The sequence below is a fragment of the Mustela nigripes genome, chromosome 12 (assembly GCF_022355385.1).
Source record: "Mustela nigripes isolate SB6536 chromosome 12, MUSNIG.SB6536, whole genome shotgun sequence".
Lineage (NCBI taxonomy): Eukaryota > Metazoa > Chordata > Mammalia > Carnivora > Mustelidae > Mustela > Mustela nigripes.
This window is the reverse complement of record NC_081568.1, coordinates 3,490,582-3,511,179: the sequence shown is the minus strand read 5'-3', so window position 1 is coordinate 3,511,179 and position 20,598 is coordinate 3,490,582. Positions and strand designations below refer to the sequence as shown.

General features: G+C 52.2%; 1 protein-coding gene and 2 long non-coding RNA genes across 11 annotated transcripts in view; 1 reads left to right on the top strand and 2 right to left on the bottom strand.

The window, feature by feature from the left end:
- ADAMTS16 (ADAM metallopeptidase with thrombospondin type 1 motif 16) overlaps positions 1–4,410 on the bottom strand; it is a 148,379-nt gene extending 143,969 nt beyond the window's left edge. For 2 of the 7 annotated variants that reach the window (XM_059416848.1, XM_059416846.1), the window contains exons 1-2: positions 4,156–4,410; positions 3,966–4,071 (exon numbers count right to left, since the gene is read on the bottom strand). In XM_059416848.1, the coding sequence (XP_059272831.1) occupies positions 3,966–4,071; positions 4,156–4,287 (238 nt within the window). In that variant the 5' untranslated portion in view covers positions 4,288–4,410. The remainder of the gene's footprint in view (positions 1–3,965; positions 4,072–4,155) is intronic. The other 5 variants (XM_059416842.1, XM_059416847.1, XM_059416843.1 and 2 more) reach the window with 4 other exon arrangements.
- LOC132028192 (uncharacterized) lies at positions 3,561–11,762 on the top strand. 3 transcript variants are annotated; one of them, XR_009407360.1, is made up of 3 exons: positions 3,561–3,856; positions 7,724–7,854; positions 10,569–11,762. It is a non-coding gene; the product is annotated as an uncharacterized LOC132028192 (long non-coding RNA). The 3 variants fall into 3 exon arrangements; XR_009407359.1 differs by lacking the exon at positions 10,569–11,762 and adding an exon at positions 8,470–8,552 and having other exon boundaries at positions 3,565–3,856; XR_009407361.1 differs by lacking the exons at positions 3,561–3,856; positions 10,569–11,762 and adding exons at positions 4,662–4,960; positions 8,470–8,552.
- Positions 5,982–20,598, bottom strand: part of LOC132028193 (uncharacterized) — a 47,947-nt gene continuing 33,330 nt past the window's right edge. The window contains exons 2-4 of the long non-coding RNA XR_009407362.1: positions 8,510–8,613; positions 7,882–7,955; positions 5,982–6,411 (exon numbers count right to left, since the gene is read on the bottom strand). This is a non-coding gene — a long non-coding RNA (uncharacterized LOC132028193). The remainder of the gene's footprint in view (positions 6,412–7,881; positions 7,956–8,509; positions 8,614–20,598) is intronic.

The window sequence follows — 20,598 nt, the reverse complement described above, 5'->3', positions numbered from 1 at the left end:
TGAAAAAGCTCACCACTGAAGAACTCAACGGATGAACAAAATAAGCATCACATTTCGTCATAGTCCTGTTGCTATCTGGAAATAAATCAATACCTAACTGTAATAGACTGAAAACATTAATTTTTGAGCGTATAATATCATATTATAATCCCCACAAAAATTGGCTCATGATTTCAAGAAAAAAAAAATAGTGTGAGTCCTAATCATTGAGAATCCTTTATTTTTTTAACCTTTTTTTTAAAGGTTTTATTTACCTATTTTGAAGAGAGAGAACTAGAGGGAGCATGCTCCAAAGAAAGAGCTGGGGGAGGGGCCGAGGGAGGGAGGGAGGAGGACGAGGGTGAGTGTCAAGCCAGCTCCCCGCCCAGCATGGCCTCAGGTGCAGGGCCCAATCCCCAGAACCCTGAGATCGTGAGCTGAGCTGAAGTCAAGAGTTGGACGCTTAAGGGACTGAGCCTCCCAGGCACTCCTGTCTGAGAATCCTTTAGGCAAGACCTATGTCCTTTACACCCTTGGTTCAGGAGGAAAACTTTACATATGGCTGCTCCAGCTGGTGGCCCAAGCTCCTCGATTTCAAGAGGTTTTCGGACCACAACCTCAAGTCCAAAAATACCCTGGTTTCACAGTGAATGCATGAGGTACAGATCGCCTGAGCACGCAGGGCAGGTTCACAGCAGCTGCAGAGAGCAGATCTGCACCTTGCCTCCTGCCCCAGCACTCAGTGACATCACATCCATAGCTTGGAAGCAGCCACCTTGTGAGTGTTTACCCCATGAGAACCAGAAAAGTCCTCAATCCGGGCTCCAAAAGCCCGTCGTCGTTAAAGACTGACAAGCACCCCACAGGTGCATCTGAAAGACACAACCCTGTCTCACATTCCCCGAATGTCTGAGAGCAAATCAATACAATTTTCCAATGCACACACAGAAACAAAAGTTCTATTATGTACGACGAAACCCCTTTCTAGAGAACTTCTAAACCTTGTACGACGAAACCCCTTTCTAGAGAACTTCTAAACCTTGCCTTGGAAGCGTAACTTAGTCTAGAATCAAACGCTAACAAATATGTGATATCTCTTGGCTCTCAACAAGAGCCACTATATTTATTTTTAAAGGCAAATCTGGAAGAAAAGCATTAAAATCTCCCACTAAGGAAAAACAATTCTGAATCAGCCAAAATGAAACGGGCGTACTTAATGTCTGAAAATAGTTTAGTTTTCTGTTGTGGCATCAAGCATAGAGGGCAGAAAAGAAAAGAAAAAAAAAAAAAAAAAGGAACAGAGAGCATTCTCTTTCCCGCTGCTGAACTGCTTCAGACACAGGAAAACTGGCAATCACAGCCCGAATTATGCATGAAATAACCTTCTGGCCAAAAAGAGTGATTCCAAAATCCATTTGTATAAAAGATGCCTAGATATCCAGCAGTCACATAAAGTGCACCTGGGCTCTACTGTTCTACAGGGAGACAAGGAACCTACTGAGCTGACTCTTTTCTCCCGGTAAGATCAATGAAAGCCCTTTAGTGAAACCCACTTTCTCCACTTGGCCATTTATCATTAAAGACCTCCAATTGCCTCCATCAGAAAGGACGAATACCCAATTTTTGTAGCAACATGGATGGGACTGGAGGAGATTATGCTGAGTGAAATAAGTCAAGCAGAGAGAGTCAATTATCATATGGTTTCACTTACTAGTGGAACATAAGGAGTACCATGGAGGACATTAGGAGAAGGAAAGGAAAAGTGAATTGGGGGAAATTGGAGGGGGAGACAAACCATGAGAGACTGGACTCTGAGAAACAAACTGAGCGTTTTGGAGGGGCAGGGATGGGGGGTTGGGTGAGCCTTTGGTGGGTATTAAGGAGGGCACGGACTGCATGGCACACTGGGTGTGGTCCATAGACAATGCATCTTAGAACACTAAAAAAATAAAATCTTAAAAAAAATAAAGACCTCCAACACACAGAAGGTGGGTAGGGGGCTTAGTGTGTCCACTAAGCTAGGACTGCTCTGATGATGGCTCACACCTTCCCCTCCAGTTTCTGACCAAGTGAGGTATGTGGTTGTCCTGGCAACACTCGGCGTGTGACACCAGCCTAGATGCCAGGTGATCCGAGCCCCACGCCAGCCAGGCTGGAGTCTACCTCACAGGAGTCTGTCCTGGCGAGGAGCAGGGGAAGCTCACTTGGGCAGGAAGGCTCTGCCTTCTCCTTCTGGAAAAGGTTCTCTGTCTATATTGCTTCTACCTTAAAGAAAAAGTATTTTTTATAAAATGCGACACAGTCCTCTGAGAAATCTCCTGAGACTTTCAGGAATTTCCATGATTTTAGAAAACTAGAATTTTTACAAAAAAATGTCTTCTTTCAGAAGTGCGTGTGGAGGGAAAAATCCAATATGGATAATTATATTGTGGAATGCACCTTGAGAGAAACATGAAAGAAGACAAGGCCAAGCCCAAGAAGATGACCTTTACATAGACTGATAATTAACTTTCTCCAGCAATTACAGAGCAGAAAGTGACCTCTAAGGGTTTCCTATTACTGACACCCAGCGCCCTCTGCTGGTCCGTAAGGTCTTCTGTTCCGTGATCCCCGCCTCCCGCAGTGCTTACAGACCTCCGTGCCCTCCTTCAGCAGGACTTTATTCAAACAGCTAATGCATGTGTCAGATTCCTGTCTTTATACGACAACTATATTAAAAAGTTTGTTATGCATTTTTTTAGACTTTCTGAAAATACATTAGGATCCTCAAATCTTGTTCTTCCTCTAAAATACTAACACTTGTTGGAAATGTTGCCAAGGGCTAATATGAAACAATTGTAACGATAGAGCTCAGCAGCTGACATCCCACACCTGCCTTCCCTTTCATCCAAGGCGGCTGAGGGCAGAGACAACCATCCCCAGGACAAGTGAAAATGGCAATCGCCACTTGCCAACAGCACGAGTAAAATCACACATTGCAAACCGATCAGACTTGTGTGACAAATCACAGCGGAAGGTATGGGCATTGCCCAGCATGTCTCCAAACGCTAATGACCCGTCCCATGCACTATATTTTTTTTTTTAAGATTTTATTTATTTATTTGACAGAGATCACAAGTAGGCAGAAAGGCAGGCAGAGAGGGAGAGAGGAGGAAGCAGGCTCGCCACCGAGCAAAGAGCCCGATGCGGGGCTCCATCCCAGGACGGAAGGCAGAGGCTTTAACCCACTGAGCCACCCAGGCGCCCCCATGCACTATATTTCAATGATGTCCCAACTCCCCAAGAATACCCACTTTCATGCTAACACCGTCAGTACTGAGCAAAAACGGCTTGCTCCCGACTCCTGCTCTGTAGTCAGGGTATCAGACAGGCTTCAATTTAAAAAGCCTGAGGAGGGGGCATCTGGGTGGCTTAGTGGGCTGAGCTTCTGCCTTCGGCTGGGGTCACGATCTCAGGGTCCTGGGATCAAGCCCCACATGGGGTTCTCTGCTCCGCGGGGAGCCTGCTTCCTCCTCTCTCTCTACCTGTCTCTCTGCCCACCTGTGATCTCTCTCTCTCTCTTTGTGTCAAGTAAATAAATAGTCTTAAAAAGCCTGAGGAGGATCAGGAGGGGGCGGAGGGGTGGGGAGAGGAGGAGTATGAGCTTTCTAATTTCCAGAATGCATGAAATAGTAAAACCTCTGGAAGTAGTCCTTGCTTTTTAAATGTTCTTACTGAGTGTGTATTCCTTGCTTTTCCGCCTACCGCTCGCGGCAATAACGCCGGTGCGCGTCGGAGATTCACAGGGAGCACCGACCAGCCTGGTGGGAATCGGTCGACGCCCCGGCGCTCGCTGGAAGGCGGGAAAGCGAGGCAGCGTCCGGGGCCAGTTCCGGAGGTAGGGTCAACCCGGAGGTAGGGTCACCCGGAGGTAGGGTCACCCGCTGCACCTGGGAAGCCGGCGCTACCTGCGGAGGACTTGGAGCCCCTCTTCCCCGCAGACTTACCGTCTTTTTCCATCCAGTCCGGCCGCGCCGCGGAGCCTGGAGGACGCCAGACGCTCGGGCTCCCCGGCGAGGTCAGCGCGGGTCCCACGGAGCACGCAGGTGCCTGCTGGAAAACAGCGGCCACACCTCGGTGAGACCGGACTGCCGCCGGGGAGCCGCGGGCACCCCGCCCGCGCCGTCGGGGACTCACCTGCACGGCCACCTGCGCCAGCAGCAGCACGCACAGCGCCGCGCAGCCGGGCACCCGCAGGGCCGCGCCGCCCCTCGCGCCCCACGCCCCGCGCCCGCGCGGCGTCCCGGCGAGGAGAACGCGCCGCTCCATCCCGGGGCGCTCCAGGTGGCGGGGCCCGCGGGATGGCCCCGGCCCGGCGGCTGCAAGTGGGCACCGAGGACCCGGGCCGGCCGGCGCGCAGCAGCTTCCCGCGGCGCCTCCGCCGCCCGCGCGGGGTTATCACGGCGGCTCGGGGCGGCGCGGGGGGCGGAGGGGCGGCCGCGGCGGCGGGGGCGGCGGCGGAGCACCAGCCCGCAGCGTGGGAGAGCGGCGGGCGAGGAGGGAGCGCAGGGGAGGCGGCGAGGATCGGCGACGAGGGGAGGAGACGAGGGAGCAGGAGGAGTCGGCGGGGCGGGGGGCGGGGAGCCGGAGGAGGAGGGCAGGAGGGGAGGGGGGGGAGGGGAGAGAGGGGGGGAGGGCAGAGGCCGAGGAAAGCGGGCGGCGGGGTGAAACCGACGGGAGGGCGGCTGGGGAGGATCCCTGCGGCTGGGCGGTGGCCCCGAGGCTCGGAATGTGAGCGGCAGAAGCCACCCCGCAGGTGCCCGCGAACCTGCAGTCGCGCAGCCCCGCGCAGGGACTGCCCGGCCCGCACCCCCAGGGCCAGACACCTGCCGCGGCTGAGCGGGCTGGCCGGCGCCTGGGCCCCACTGGCCTGCCCCTCCCGCTCCAGTGGGAGATCAAGTGCGGGACAGCGGCGGCGCCCAGAGCCTGGTGTGTCTTCTGGGTATGCACAAGCGGTGTAGCTCTGGGCTCCGGAGGTGATGGGAGGGCAGGGGGGTCGAAGAAGCCATGTCTGTCTCCTGGTCAGTCCTGGGATGTCCAGGCGCTCCTGGCCCCGGGCCATCCGCCCTGAAGAGCCTGTGTGCCCCCGCTGCTGAGAATCCGAGTGTAGCCAATCCATTAGGAGGCCTTGGGGGTGGGGATCCCTGTGAGCCCCGCTGGGGGTCAGGGCTGCAAGGGCCCAGGGAGCCCCAGGGGCTTAAGCCCTGATCTGGCAGTAAGCACAGTGTCCTGTGATGGTGTGTGTGAACGCATGTGTGTGTGTGTTTGAATGTGAGTGCGGATGCGCCCCAGTACCCACCTGTGTGTGTTTACCTGTGTGGGCGTGCACACCTGTGCCGGTGCGTGTTCTCCCCACCTGCGTCGCCTGTGGTCACTGTGCTCCACTGATTGCCCCTTTCCTCCCTGAACGCATACCTCCTGCAGGCCCTGGAGGGCTGGGCTCCTCTTTCTGTGGTTCCAGTGTCCCTCCCATTCACTTTATTCCAGATTTGCGGGGTTTTGCACATTTGGAGCGGAAAGTGGAGGGGGAAAGAGTGACTGGCGTCTCTGGTTTCCGTTGCCCAGCCAGCTTTGAGCCTGTGGGGGCTTCTGACCACTGGCAGTCTGGAAGTGCCAGATATCTGGGGCTTGGAGAGATGAGCCCCCAGGCTGAGCAGCGACAGGCTCGCAGGCTCTCTCTCTTTCTCTCATATTCATTTATTTGAAAACACTCCTTAAAATGAAAACAGTTTTATGAAAAGGGCTGCATCGGGGGTGGTCTTCAAAACACCTGTCACCTCCCCTTCCTGCAGCTCCAGACAAGGAGCTCCCCCAAGGGGAACCAGAGGCTGGTGTGGCTGGGCAGGCCTCGGGGTCTGGCTTGGGTTAGGCAGGAGGCTGCTCTTCCTTCTGTCCAGGGCCTCACGTGCTTGAGAAATACAGATCTCGAACTATTGCTAATTATGTTGAATGTAACTTACATGGGCATCAGGTTTTCCAAGTCTAGCTAAGATCACATGAAGACACCCAGGGGTTCTTTTTTATGTGTTTAAACAGATGGAATGAAAGAAGAATGGCTGGTGTAAAAAGATTTAGTTTTAGGATTTTTTTTTTTCTTTTTGAGTAATACCCAATGAGTCTCTTTCCATTGAAAGAAACTGTATCCCCTACAGTGACGAGGGTTTTCCAGTTCTTTTAGCCGTTCACTGAATTCCGTGCTCATCCCAGACCAGGGATGTCGAGCAAACTCCGGCCTGGGGCCAGGCGGGGAGCGGAGCAGAGGGAGCCTGCTGGCCCGGGGATGAGAAAGGCCTTGAAACCAGGTGGAGGGGGTGGGAGTTGTGATTTCCAATAAAGTCCATATAGTTGGTCTTTCCATTTCTGCCATGGAGCTCCTAAAATCCTTGGAATTTCCTAAGAAAAGAGACCCCCAAAGGGGCTTTTTGTTATCCTAACAAGGTGACTTGGCATGGGCTGCAGGGGCTGGAGGCCTGGAGTGCCGGCCTCGCGTGGAGAAGGCTGGAGCTTTCAGTCCCTTCCTGACCCCCTTTCTCTCCCGGAAGGGGAGACTCTATCTGGGGCTTAGTTCCATCACGCATGGCCAGTGATTTCATCAATTCTGACTATATAATGAAGGTCCATGAAAACCTCCAAGGAACAGGGTTCAGAGAGCTTCCCAGGGTGAACAGGTAGAGAAGCAGGAACAGAGAGCTTCGGAGACTGGACAGACGCCCCGTGCCCTTCCCCGAGACCTTGCCCAATGCCTCTCTTCCACCTGGCTCTTTCTGACTTACATTCTATTATAATAAACCAGTGACCTGGGGAGTAAAATGTTTCTCTAAGTTCTGTGAGCCACTCTAGCAAATCAATTGAACCTGCGGAGTGGGCCCTTCCAAGCCACAGCCATTTGACAGGTAACAACCAGATTCGAAATCGGTATCAGAAGTGGGGGTGGGGTGAGATCTCTGCTCTCTGACTTGACTTGCGGTGGGGTCAGTGGGGTCTGGCCCCACAGTCCTTTTTTAAAAGAGGCTTTATAGGCTTACAAGTGGAAAGAGTATCTCCACAGTGTGAGACAATAGCATATTCAGAAACAAGAAAAGGCCGTGTTTGATGTCAGAAGACTTAAATTCCCGAAGTGAAAGATGAGGGCAGGGCCTGTGTCTTGTGGACAATCTGACATTTAGAGCTGACCCTGAAGTCTGACTTAGTGCAATTTAGGAAATCAGGAGCTGCCGGAATAACCATTTTTCCAGAGTGGGCCACAGGTGGGGTGCAGGCCCTGTGTTTCCTCTGGAGGCCCACGGGAGTCCGGGCTGGACCCGAGCCGCTTGCTAAGGCTGAGAGGCTATCACAGCTTTGGTCTGTGAGCCCAAGGGTCCATCAGAAGCCCCAGGGCCTCAGTGTCACATTCGGAGGCTGAGTCTGCTACTGGCTACGCTCCAGAAGCTGGTCTCCTCCCTGACTTTGAGACTTGACTCTTAGCAAGAAGCCAACGGGAAACTGGGAAGCAATGCAACAGAGAAGGTTCGATTCCTACCGGCAAAGCGTGGCATTAATAAGCCCCTTTCCCTTTATCATTAAACACCTAGAAATTTAGCTCAACTGTTAGTTTAGATTATTATATAAAATATAATGATTTAGTGTTATAATTATTATTTATGATAGGTGTATAGTCATTATTATACATAGATTTTTTTTTTCTCTTTTGTTTTTTATTTTACAGACAGAAAAGAGCAGAGGGAGAGAGAATCTGAGGTCGGCTCCATGCCCAGTGTGTGAGCCCAATGCCGGGCTCGAACTCATGATCCTGAGAGCATGACATGACCTGAAGTCAAGAGTCAGAAATCAAGAGTGGTGAGTACTTGATGAGTGAGTACTTACTCTCCGTGTGTTTCCCTTCCGTTCTGTCTCCTCTGCTGCAGGATTCCACATTCTTGTTTCACGGAAGGCAAGTCCTTTTCCAAACAGGAAGTAACAACAGTTTCAAGAAACTTAATTCTGCCTCCTGAAGGAGGTCATGTTGAAACCCCGCAAAAACATAAAGTTGCCCCCAAATCAAAATGGCTGCAAGAACGTTTCAGGGAAGAGGATTTCAGACTAAGTAACCTATTTCCTCTCTTCCCAACCCTCCCTCCCGAGCCTTTTGTTTCAGAAACCCCCTTCCGCCCCATCCTTCTAACTCAGGAGGCTTGACTGCCCTCGATCGCAGGCAGGAGCTGTCCGCACTGATGGCTGCCTGCAGCCTGCCTCAGTGGACCCTGTGCGTCCTCTTTAAGCAGCCATCATGGTGGGTGTGATCTGGTTCCTGGGGTCACACCTGCCTCTTCTGGGTCAGGTCCCACTCGCCTCTCCAACATGCCTTTGCCAAGCAACCGTCTGCTCTCTTGTGGTCTCTGTATCTCTCTGGAACATAAAAATTGTCATTCTCTGTGGCCACAGCTGCCAGTGTTTCTCCCATTTCTGCCTTAGGTTTTGTTAACAGATTTGAGGGATCTCCGCTCATACACACCTTATGCAAGGCCAGCTCCTTCTTTCCCTCTGCCTCCTGTGGGACGCTCATCTGATCTTCATGAATGGACCAGGAACATCATGGCACGGGATGGCCAGGGTTTCCTTGGGGGGGGGGGTCGAAGAATCAGAGTAGGGAAGGGATTCTACACGGTCAAGCTAGAGATGGACAACCAAGGTGGACAGCTGATCTGAAAACAGGTGAGAAATGACAGTGGCTTGGACAGCATGTGACGATGGCTTTGTGGACAAATGAACAACACTAAGTTTATCTAAGAGATAGGATCTGCAGAAGTTGCAAAGTAGATGATTGCACAAATGAGAACAATTTAAGAATAATCAAGATATTATAAGTACGCAACATGCTGCCAAGACAGACAGCAGTGAATGTGGAGCAGAGTTCCAGGTTTTACAGCCTCGTAAAATTCCCAAAGGAAAACTCGCAAAGAAAACCAGCCTCCAGTGACCAGGCTTCATTTCCCTAAGGTAAGAAAAATACGGTAAATGCATTAACTCGAAATTAAGAAGGCTTTTTGCATTGAATGTTTGAACTTAATGAAACACTCCTTATGTCGCCCTGATTGTCCTCAGTCACCACTAAATACGCCGCATCTGTAAACAGGTAGAAAAATGAATTCACGAGGAGCAGTAAGTACTCAGCTGGCCTCTCCACAGTTGTCTTGACCTGACGGAGGCCACAGGCTTCAGGGAGCATCAGGGAAGCAAGCGGGGAGAGCGAGCTGTTGGAAGAGAAATCGTTGATAAAGACGCTGAGTTGCTGCTTGTGGGTCTGGTCGTGCCCTCTGGGACCTGCTCCCCCTGAAGGAAATGTTTGGCCAAACCAAACAGTTGCATAGCCTGTGAGGCCTCCAATACTACAACAAAACCCCAAAGCCCACCCCAAGCGTTCTCCACATGTACTTTTGCTGCCCTTGATGATATCCTCAAGGTTCCTGGACTTTCAGTGTGCTCCTCCCCCAAACCTCAGGCTTTCCAGCCACCCCCCCACCCCGTTTTGAAGGCCTCCATCTAGGCACTACCACAGGGACCCACCAAACGAGGGGCACAAGCTCCCGAGAGGGAAGGGGGCTAGGAGAGGTCATCAGGCCCGGCTTCTTCTTTCAAACTCCCCAGCTGAATGAGTGACCCCTTCCTGGGGACACCGAGTGGCAGTGGCAGAGGGGATGGAGATGAGCCCCAGAAGTCCACTTCCCAGAGCTCCCCTCAAGAAGAGAGGAGGGAGCATGTTCTTTAACCGTATGGAAAAAAAGTTCAAAAACACTCTTATTAGAAGGAGTTTCTTGTTAATCATGTCCCTTTCTTGGACTGCGTCCTGTCCCAGCACATTCACGGACCGGGTCCTGACAACAGCAGGGCAGAGACAGAAAACGTCGCTCGGTGCTGTCATTGTGTAGGAATGGGGAAGCCCTTCCTAGTAAATCTAAGGAAAAGCAGGAACAGTGTGAGTCTGGAGGAGGCACCATCAGAGAAGAAAATACCCAGAACATTGCTTTTCGGACAGCACGTGGGGAAGAGCCATCCTCTTCTTCCCCAACTGGAGGAGACACATTTTTTAATGAATTTGGAATGAATTACTAGAACAAGGAAATGAAGGAGACATATAATACATGGCCCTCATTTTTTAAATTAATGGATTCAAATGATATTAAGTGACAGTCAAATTCCTTGGACAGCGTCTAGCTGCTGCTCTCTGCATTTTCCCTGGCACATAGCAGTGAGCGTCCGTCCACCCCCGCTGCCTGGTCTGGGAAGCAGGTGTAGTCCGGCCGGGCAGGGAGTCTGAGTCCACCTGTGGGCTGGCACCTGCCACCTGGGGCTGGCCCGGGGCCCTCCAGAGTGCACCCAGCACCCCCACTGCTTCTCTCGTTTCCCTTTTATAATCATCAGATTTCTTCTTTTCCATTTTTCTTCCTTCCCTTTCCCCCCAGATCCTCCCCCCCCCACAATGTATCCACACAGTGAATCCTCCATTGAATTCCTGAATGACAATCCCAGCTTCCAGACTTAAGGTCACCTGGTGTCCTTTCTGCTGTGTCCAGTCAGGTCATCAGGACCTTTCCCGCTGAACCGATCTCTCTGGGCTGCACTGCCCCTCCTCCCCCGGCAGTGGAGGTCACTGTGGAGCAGCGTGTCCTCCAAGAAGAGGATGGAAGGTTGGAGCAAGTCTGACTGTCACTGGGGAGGGACAGCAGGCACGGACAGTACAATGTGTCTCTGTTCCCTGAGTCATGACAAGGGGGACTTGGAATTAAATGCCCAAACCACAGCATTTTTTTTTTTTTTCTTTCAAACGTATCACTGTTGTGATCTGGTATTTGCTTTTGCAGAGGAGAGCAAGTCCGCAAGCTAGTTTGGTTTTATGTTCGCCGTAGCCTGTCTTGCTCTTCAGCCTGGGTCCTCTTAGGCGTAACCCGCGTCTTGCCGTTTTCTCAGGATGTGTCTGACTTGCATTTTGTCGGTTCGTTTGCCTGGAATACCGTGGGTATGTTTTGTTTGTTTTGTTCTTCCAGCTTTGGAGAGATCTAGATACTAATGTGTTTATTATTCGGGAGATACGGCATTACATGAGGAGTGTTTAAAATAGGTAAATGGAGTTTGGATAACTTTTGACATTACAGAACTACAAAGGCAATTATGGAAAAAGTCAGCATATATGCCTATGTATGTATAACTAAATGAGGCTAATAAAAGTACTGGGTTTCATATTCCACATAATATTTTCAAGAAAAAGGGAAGAAGGGGCAGAAAAAAGCAAAATGAAATTTTCCTGGAAATGCTATCCTACGGATGAACGAATCTGCTTTATACACATGTGCTCCTTTATTCATAACTTCGAATATCAGAGAATGAAGCTAAAATCCTTTTATAATGCTGGTGGCAAAGATAAGAAGAATATATGAAGAGAGAAAAATAATGAGATTTTAAATATATAGAAAAAAGACAGGCTAACAACAGAAAAATGAAAATGAGAAGGCACAGGAGTGACAAGAGAAAACATAAAAAAAATCCTTCAAATAGATAAAATTTGCTTATTATGAAACAACATCTTAACCCTTGAAACTAAGTGTCAGGTATGCATAAAGGAAAAATATCAAAAACCAAAGTCTAAGATTCTGTTGTGGAAGTAAAATTCAACAATATGCACTTAAAAGTACACATATACTTCTAAAGAAAGCTTAAATATTAAATTAACCATTTGATCAACAATGAATTAAATTAAAATCTTTGTCAGGAAAATATAAGGTGGAGAATGCCAGGATAGGACCCTGGGCATGTCTCCTAACTTGAAGGACACTTCATTTTCCCGTCCTTCTAGTGGACACAATAAAGGTAAAACCTACTCCAGCTGGGTAGGAGGATGAGAGTAGTTAGAATTTATGAAGGACCGAGAACAATGCCCAAGATGTAGCGATTGCTCCGTAAGTTTAGGAAATTTTCAGTATGAATGGAATTTAATGCATTTAAATGAAAAATAATACATATTAAATGAAAAAAAGTGGAAAAGTGGAGTTGGCAGTATCAGGTCAGTAAAGACCCAATCCAGCATGAACATCAGTGTTTCTCTTGCTCCAACGTTTGCTTCCAAATCCAGTCGATTTGCATGAGAAATTATTCCAGTGATTCTTCCAGAAGAAAGATTGCATCTCTTGAACAGAATTTAGCATTTCTGCAGACCGAAGGCCAAAAACTGCACAGTAAATCTGTTGTGACCAATCTGATTCCGTTTTCCCATATCACATCTCATTTGTAAGTACCTTGAATAACCAGAAAAACTGCTCACCAGCCTCAAAAAGCTCATGGGAGAGGAGAACCCAGTCTTGCTCTTTGCAAAAGAATCTGGGGAAAGTCTGGATAATTTCCAGAGATAAAGCATCTCGTCTACACTGTTACAAACACCAGTTTGTACTGTGCTTAATGGCCTGGGACAGATTCAAATGGAAAACCCTGCCCTGTACAACTAATTAATGTCATGACTCCGTTATTGAGCAATTTCTGTTCAGCTGTCTCCTTCTATCTTTGTGAGACGAAAAAATCCAAGTTCCCAGATTATGAAATTCCAAATCGGTAACCACATGATAACTATTTTACAGACTAGGACCAGAGCATTTATCACCACCTTTGTAATGTGACTTTTTTTTTTTAAAATTTAAATTTAATTAGCCAACATAGAATCCCTCATTAGTTTTTGGTGTAGTTAGCATTGCTTTTATGGGCAAAACTAGCTGTGGGTGTGTGAAATCCCCAGGATACAAATGATTCCGTTGACTCCAGATAAGCGAGTCCTCATTTTGGGGGGAATCTGAATTCACGATTTTTGCCGCAGAGCGCCAGCAGCAGTGTGTCCATCTCCTGCTTTCTCCACCTGTTCCCTCCAAAGAACCAGTGGGTTTGGCTGGTGTTTCTGAAACTTGGCGAGTGTACAGACGGGATCGCATCCTTCAGCACAATGTGGAATTAAACTGAATGTATAATAAGTAAGACAAATTAAATCTTTCAACTCTAGCTGCCTCGGACGTTGGGCAGGCCCCTCTTAGCAGGGAGAGACACTCCGTGGAGGTCAACGCACACCGTAAGGAGTCAATTTGCAGAAGAAAGCACAGCTGATCAGACAGTCTTGGCAACACCATGATTTTCTCTGTCTTTTCACGTCTTAAGACTCATCACACGCCCCTTCCTAGAGAAGATGATCCTGGCCTATCCACTGACCCAGCTTTCTTCTCTCCCACCCTGTCACCTGGCTCACAGCTTCTGTTCCCCAGAGCTCCTGGCTCACTGCTTGTTCGCGCCCGTGACATCTGCTTGCTCGCGCCCGTGACATCTGCTTGCTCTGCGTCTCTCCCTCTCGGCGGCCCAGCACGGGGCAGGCCCATCCCTGCTAGCTGCCTCCAGGAGGGAGCAGGTCTCCCTTCAACTGTCTTACACCGTTCAGGAGGCTCGAAGACATCCCTGCTTCTCACACTGTCCTGAGCGGTAACGGAGGAGCTTGTATCTTCCAGCCTGTCCTGAAAAACCTCACACTCTGACCCTTCAGCACGTCTTTTTAGACAGTTAGCAGAATTTTGACATTCAATCTCTGGGTCCTTCTTCGTGTCCAGATCCTGGGCCCCTTACACAGAGAAGACAGTTTGAAAGTTTGTACTGCAGAACACAAAGCAGGTTCTAGGCTTTCAAGGTCAGGCCACACATTTGAAATGATGTAGGCTTCTCCTTTGCCCTGCTTCAGGGCAGAGTCAGGATGCAAAGGAGGAAAGGTGGCTCAGGTCCAGGAAACGGTCCAAACCAGGGAGGGAGGCCAGGGTGCAGAGCTGGGGCGGAGTAGCCCAGCGGAGGAGGAGGACGGAGTGGCTGCGGGGGGAGGGGGGGGCGCTGCCCTCTGGCATAGAGAAAAATGCTAAGAGCAAAGGCCCAACAGACCTGGGGCAGATTTAACAGAGGAGAGTCCGGCGGCCTGGCAGATGTCCTGGCAGGATGGAGGAGTCTGCCCTTCGAGATGCTGCTTGATTTGGAGGACCGGGCGTGTGAGCTGCTCCCGCATCTCAGCAACCCGTCCTCTTGTCAGCTTCTTGCTCTGTGGGTGTCCGGTCTAGTGCCAACATGCATGGGGCTCCGAGTCCTGCCATACGGTGGGTTTGCGGATCTGTGCTAACAAAAGCTTCCTCCTGGATGGGTCCGTAGACGCAGATCCAAATCAGAGCCAGCAGAACAGCACAGATGCCGGCAACGTAAACCCTGCCCAGCGCCACAGGGCAGTGTTTGTAAGCGTCTGGGAGTTGTTGGGAGAGCTTTCTCGGCCGCCGCACGGTCACCTGCTTCCTCATGGGTGCACGAGATGAAGAATCTGGTGGGGGCTTCCGTGTGTCTTGGACTCGGCTCTAAAATGAAAGAAATTGGGCATGTGGGGGGCTCAGTGCCTGAAGCCTCTGCCTTCGGCTCAGGTCATGATCTCAGGGTTCTGGGATCCAGCCCCGCATGAGGCTCCCTGCTCAGTGGGGAGACGGCTTCCCTCTCTCCCTGTGCCCCTGCCCCTGCGTGCACTCTCTCTCTCTCTCTCTCTCTCTCTCTCAAATAAATGAAATCTTAAAAAAAAAATAAGAAGAAAGTAATGTGTGGGCTGTGAGCTTGCGGTTAAGAGAGAGTAAAAACAGAGGAGCTAGTCTTCACTGGGGAGGAACCTACTGAAAAAGAAAACTGCTTCCTTTCATAGAGTAATACTATTTATGTATTCATGCTAGTTTTTTTCTTTAATGTGCTTCCTTTTCTCTGCATTCCTTGATGTTTCTTTTTGATTACTTCTTAAGCTGAAAGTCAAGTTCGTATACTAAATGCCAGCTGCTTTAGGTCATTTCTCAGCACGCCTCAGCCTCGGCCAGTTCCCACTGTCCCTGACCCAGGGACCCATCTGACATCATCGGGCCTGGCCTCCAAGCGCTCTGGCCTCGGCCCTCCTCATCCCTGTCAGCTCCCCGGCTTGTCCTCTCTAGGCCCCGGAACAGCCCTCCCTGGTTATGTGGCGCAGCCCCTACGTGGAGGCCCGCCCTGTGCCCTGGGCACCTGGTTCCGTCCCGGGTGGGCCCGCCCTCGCCCTCGCCCTCGCCCACCCGCTGCCTGTCTGGTGGTCTGGTTCGGCTCCCTTGAGCCGGGCAGGAGTGAGCAGGGCAGGCAGCTGCCTGGCCCCCCAGCAGAGCAGACGGCTCAGCCTGGATGTCGGGGGTCTCAGGGAGAGCCTCGCACGACGTGCCGTCTTCATACACAGTCTGGACAGCAGCAACACCTGCTTCTCGGGGACCTCGCTGAAGCCCACAGAGAACGTAGCATGTCGCAGTGGTTTCATCCCGGCCACTTTCCTGGGGTGAGTGTGGCCAGGCTTCTGTCTCCCTCTGCAGTGGTAGCAGGTGGCCCAGCAGGATCTGCAGGGCGCCTCTCGGATGCACCCCAGCCTGGAAGGCCCAGCCCAGGCCCAGGCCTGAAACTCTGCTCCAGACCTGTATCATCCAGCCCCCATCAGCCCTGGCATTGTGCTGCGTCCGTGCATGGCCCAGCCTTCCCGGGGGCAGATTTCCGCTCTGCCACTGGCCTGCCTGTGGGCCTCAGGAAGCATCACCTTGAACCTTCCCATGCCTCGGAGGTGGGAGAGCTGCCTTGTCTTGGGATCTTGTGGGAGGCAGATACTGGGAGTGGGTCAGAGACTGGACACAGCCACAGGCCAAGTTCAGGAATCGGCTGGGACATGACCCAGCCTGAAAGGCCTCCGGTAGCGAGCCTGTGGCAGGAGGAGCCGAGAAAGCAGCTTCCCAGGGCAGAGCCTGGGGCGGCCGGGCCCACCGCGCCGGCCCTTCCTCCCAAGGCCACCGTTCGGATGAGCACATCTTCCTCCCCGATGAGAGGAGACAGACGGAGACAAGCTGGAGTGTTTGCGCACAGCCGCCTTCAGGGAGAAGACTAGCCGTCGGGCTCCTGTGCGGTTTCCCTTTCTCCGTTCGTTGCTGTGAAGGGTTGTGATCCCCGGGATGTTTCGGTCCTGGATGACCATTTCTGCTTCTGCATCCACTGCAGGAGGGGCCACTGGCCTTCCTGTCTCACTCAGGCCCCTGGCAGAGGGAGACCGCTGCCCTCCGGGGCTGTGGCACCTGTCCGACCCGCCCATTAGCTCAGTCCCCTCCTAGTTTGTCAACACCTGGTCAGGAGGCAGGAGGCCACGCGGTGAACTGAGCAGGGCAGTGCAGTGTCAGGACTGATGGAGCTGTGACCGGGAGCATCAGGGCTGAAGCCTGCCACCAAGGACCCAGCACGGAAGGGTCTCCCCAAGGCTGGGGTTCCTGCCTCTATAGGGGAGCATTTCAGCCCCTGGGAAGTGGGGAGTTGGTTGTGTCGTCCGGGTCACAGCGCTCCCCCTGTGACAGCACTGACTCCTCTGTCCTGTGGATCCACAAAGCCGTCCATTGGCGAAGCCACCCTCGGGGGCTCTGCAAACCGAAGCCATAATGGATCACTTCATTTGTAGGTAATTCATTCGCCAGACGTCTCCTGAGCACCTAGTTTGTACCAAGCCTTCCCCGTGCAGAAGCAATCATTGAATCCAGTGCCTGGGGGAGACCAGGCTTGGGGGAGCAGCGTGCATGTTTCTGGAGCCCACGGACAGGCCATGGCCCCACAAGAGACTGGCACTACCCCAGTTTGCTCCTGGTAAACCCCAGGTGCCCTTCAGAGCAGCACTGGGGCCACCAGCCTGTCCCTTCCTGGTGCCTGCGCCAAACCCTGGGCCACAGGAGGTTCGAGGACCAGATAGCCAGGGCACTGTCCTGACGCTGCGCTCGCCTAGACCTGGGGCTACGTGGAAGCAGCTGGTCGCCTCTGTGCCTCAGTGTCTTCCCTAAGGAGCAGCCGGACATGATCACGGGACCAGCCTGTAACTTGCAGAGATTACCTGAGTTTCCACGTGCAGACACTCGGAGTGGGACAGCCATTCCCTGTTGTCATAGCGACAACCACCCACTGCACTTAACACACATTCACTCTCACAGCGCTGGAGGCCAGGGGCCCAAAGTCAGTGTCGAGGGACTGAGATCCATCCCCTCTCTGCCTCTGTGGTCACGTCCTTCCCTCTCCCGGGTTTGGTCAAAGCCGCCCCCCTACGTAGACCTGTGTTTGCATGTAGCCCCATCTGAACCATCCCAGCGAGTCTTCCCAAGCCAGGGTCCTTTGCTGGAGCACATCTGCAGGGACCTCCTTTCCATAGAAGGTAACAGTCACGAGCTCTAGGAGACAGGACCTGATGTCTCCAAGGCCATGATATGGTCATCACCAACAGCGGGTGCTGGACGTGTTCCCTGTTCTTCGCATTACCTGTCTCTCCCGGCGGGAAAGCGAAGTGCACCCACAGTAGATCTTGGAGAGTGATCCGAATATTTCCCGTGTCCAGGAGCGCTTCTGCTGGGACACAAATAGTTTTCAAACGATGCCATTCCTGTCCCAGCACCTGTCTCCGTAGGTGTAGCGTGCCTGCCTCACTCAGGCCAAGGTCAGCGGCCGGTGTGGCCCTCTGATGTGACTACATGGGACCCACCTTGGTTTCCAGTCAGGGGCATCGCTGTGAAGCCAGTGCCCCCTGGAGACATGTCTCCACACAGCTCCCATGAGGTCACCAGCCTGCTGGGCTGTGCCCACTAAGATCTGTGACCCCAGACACTGCTGCTCCCCAAAGCCCATCCCTATGAGTGTTGCCAGGCTGTGCACAGAAGCCGGAGTTTCAGCAGAACATCCGCCAGATCTTCCTTCTCTGCCCCAGCTCAAGTCTTAGAAAGCACCAGATGAAAGAGATCAGAAGTTAGTTTTCTTCAGGCAGTGCCTGGGTGGGTGCCAATGGGGGGCCGCAATCAGGATTTACTCATACTTTTCTGGAAGGACTGACTTTATACACTCACACCCAGTCACATAGATTGTCTGGAAAACTGCAAATTGTGGGCATCCCTGACAGGGACAGAGCCCACCCCTCCCAGAAACAGAGGACTTGCGCTCTCTATAGAAAAGAGAGCTCCAAGCGTGCACAGAGAAGCCCAGCTTGCTCCCTGTACCCCAACAGCTCTCAGGTTACCCCTGCTTGCCGGGGATGAGAGGGTGTGGAGGCAGGTGGGGACCCCCTGGATGGATGTTCCTTCTGCTGCAGGAAAACAGGGCTGCCCACGGCAGTGTGCGGTGAAGGAGGGATCTGAGAGGCAAGAGGTTGGGAAAGGAGGTGGCCAGCTAGGGAGGGTTGGGTGCACCCCCAAAGTCTTGACCCCTGCTCCCTAGGGAGCCCTGTGGTGTTACTGGCTGGTGGCAAGGGGTGGCCCCTGCACGGGTTTGCCTGTAGTGACTGGAAACCTCTTTTCAAGGGGGAAGCCGGCGCTCAGCACCGGCTGATCTTACCAGCACCTCTGGGAAGATGCAGAAATCCCTAGTTAATTGCTGGGGGCCATCCAGGCATTGGGTTTGAAAAGTATCTGCTCAGTCAAAGGTTCACCCTGGATTTCGTTATCAGCCACAAGCAGGGAGGGTTCGGGGTTGGATGCAGAAAGACTTCCTATTCCCCGAAGGAGACCAAGGCCTTTCCTGGGTTGGGGAGATGCCCCAGGGAGGAAGGACAGGGGAGGGGGCTGGTGGCCGGCGGGGAATGTAAGCTCAGGCACCATACGGGCTGGTTGTGCAGGGACCGTTGCATCAGAGCCGCACGGGTCAGAGGCAGACGGGTGCCCGGAAGCCCTTGGATCCTAGAGCAAGGGGGGCTCCCTGCAGGGTGTTCGGGGAACTCGGGGAGTAAGGACTGCTCCGCTCCTGGGGCAGAAGCCCTCCTGAGACGGAAAGAGAGGGGAAGCCCCAAGAGAGTGAGTCACCCTAGAGGGGTCAGGTGTGTATTTTAAACTTATACAACCCTTGAACCTTAAAGCAGGTCTAGAGTTCATTCTTGTTTTGCTTATTTTCAGTTGTCTGGCTGCAAGCTAGGGAAACTGAGAGCTTGTGCACAAGGTGAACTCTGACGGAGAGAAAACAGAAAGGTGCCTTTCCTCTGTGCATCATGGTTATTTCGGTTACTTTGGAAGGTGCGGCGCAGAGCTCCAGCGGGGAGGTGGTGGCTGGAGACGCAGCTCCCCCAAGCCCTTGCAGGTGCCCCGGGGACACTGCCCTGTGGGCGGGGGCGGCAGGGAAGGAGGCAGCCCTTTGCTTTAACCAGCTTGGGGCTCAACACGGAACCTTGGTGGAGTTCATTCTCCATGCTTGTCTCTGCAGACCCCCTCGACCTATTTTTCTGGAATGTTCTTCTGCCCCTGTGGAATATCAAACGGTGATGAGGATGTGCACCGTTGGGCGGCTCCCTGGCATTTCTTTTCATTTCAGTCCCATCCCTATTTCTCATCTTTGTTGATCTCCCGCCGTACATACCTGAAAAAGAAACGTGCCCTCGAACACCCACTGGAGCATTACATAATCTTCAGGGCTAGAGGAAAGGCCCCGCAGATCTGATCTGTGCAAATGCCTTTCTCCTCAGGCACCTGGCTCCTGGGGAGGTGAGCCTCCCCCTCCACCGTGTGCAGAGTCAGCCCGGAATGATTTAATTCCCTTAGCTGCAGGAGGGCCGAGCTGCAGCTTCTCGGAAAGGACAGGGTCTGTCTGAGCACATCTTTCCTTAGAGCCTGGCTGCCCTTCATCCCCCGTGCCCTCGGCAGTGCCGTCCGCACGAGGCGCAGAGGCTAATCTGCTCCCCTGGGTTTGGGACTGTCCTATCGGGGAGGCTCTGTTGTCCCTGTTTTATGTTCAGAAGGACTTTTTCTCCCCCAAATTTCACAAGCTCACCATCTGTCTTAAAATTTTTCTTTTGGTTCTAGAGCACAAAAAATTTCCCATTGCTCAGGGATTACATGTAATAACTAGTTTCCAAAGGTGGAGTGCCGCACATTCGCCAGAGCCTTTGAACTTTCATTAGTGACTCTAGTATAATCATTTCCCGTAGGGCGATACATTTCAGATTTCTCCGAGACCGTAAAAAAAGTAAAAAAAAAAAAAAAAAAAAAAATTTTTGACACCGTTTTAATGAGCCAAGTTAAGATTACTGTGAGTTTGGGACCGTTTTTTAATGTGAAGCATTGCCAGACAGAAGTAAGCTGGTGGACACAGGATATTTGAAGGAATGACGTACAGGGCAAGATGGAGTCCCTCACGCCAACCAGTAGCTCTCGTCAAGTGGTGACTTTAGATTTCTAAGAGCATCACGGCTGCCCAAACCTGTCCTGGTGGAGGACACACTCAGAACCAACAACCAGCAGAACCAGAGGAGGTCTGCAAGGGCCTGCAGCTAATTAACTCCCTTTAAAAGGGAGGATTTTTGCAGCAGAATGTCAGACTTTCTTGACTCTGATCACATCAAAAGCCAGGTGCTGCCCAAGTCTCTGCCTGACTGATCTCTGGAGAATAGCCATCCTCTGCTGTCTGAAGGTCATAAGCAGCAGGGGGCGGGGATGGGGCGGGGGGTGGGGGGAAGCTGACCCTGACCCAGACTGGACCGAGGCCTCACTTCCACTGTGCACTCGCAGACTG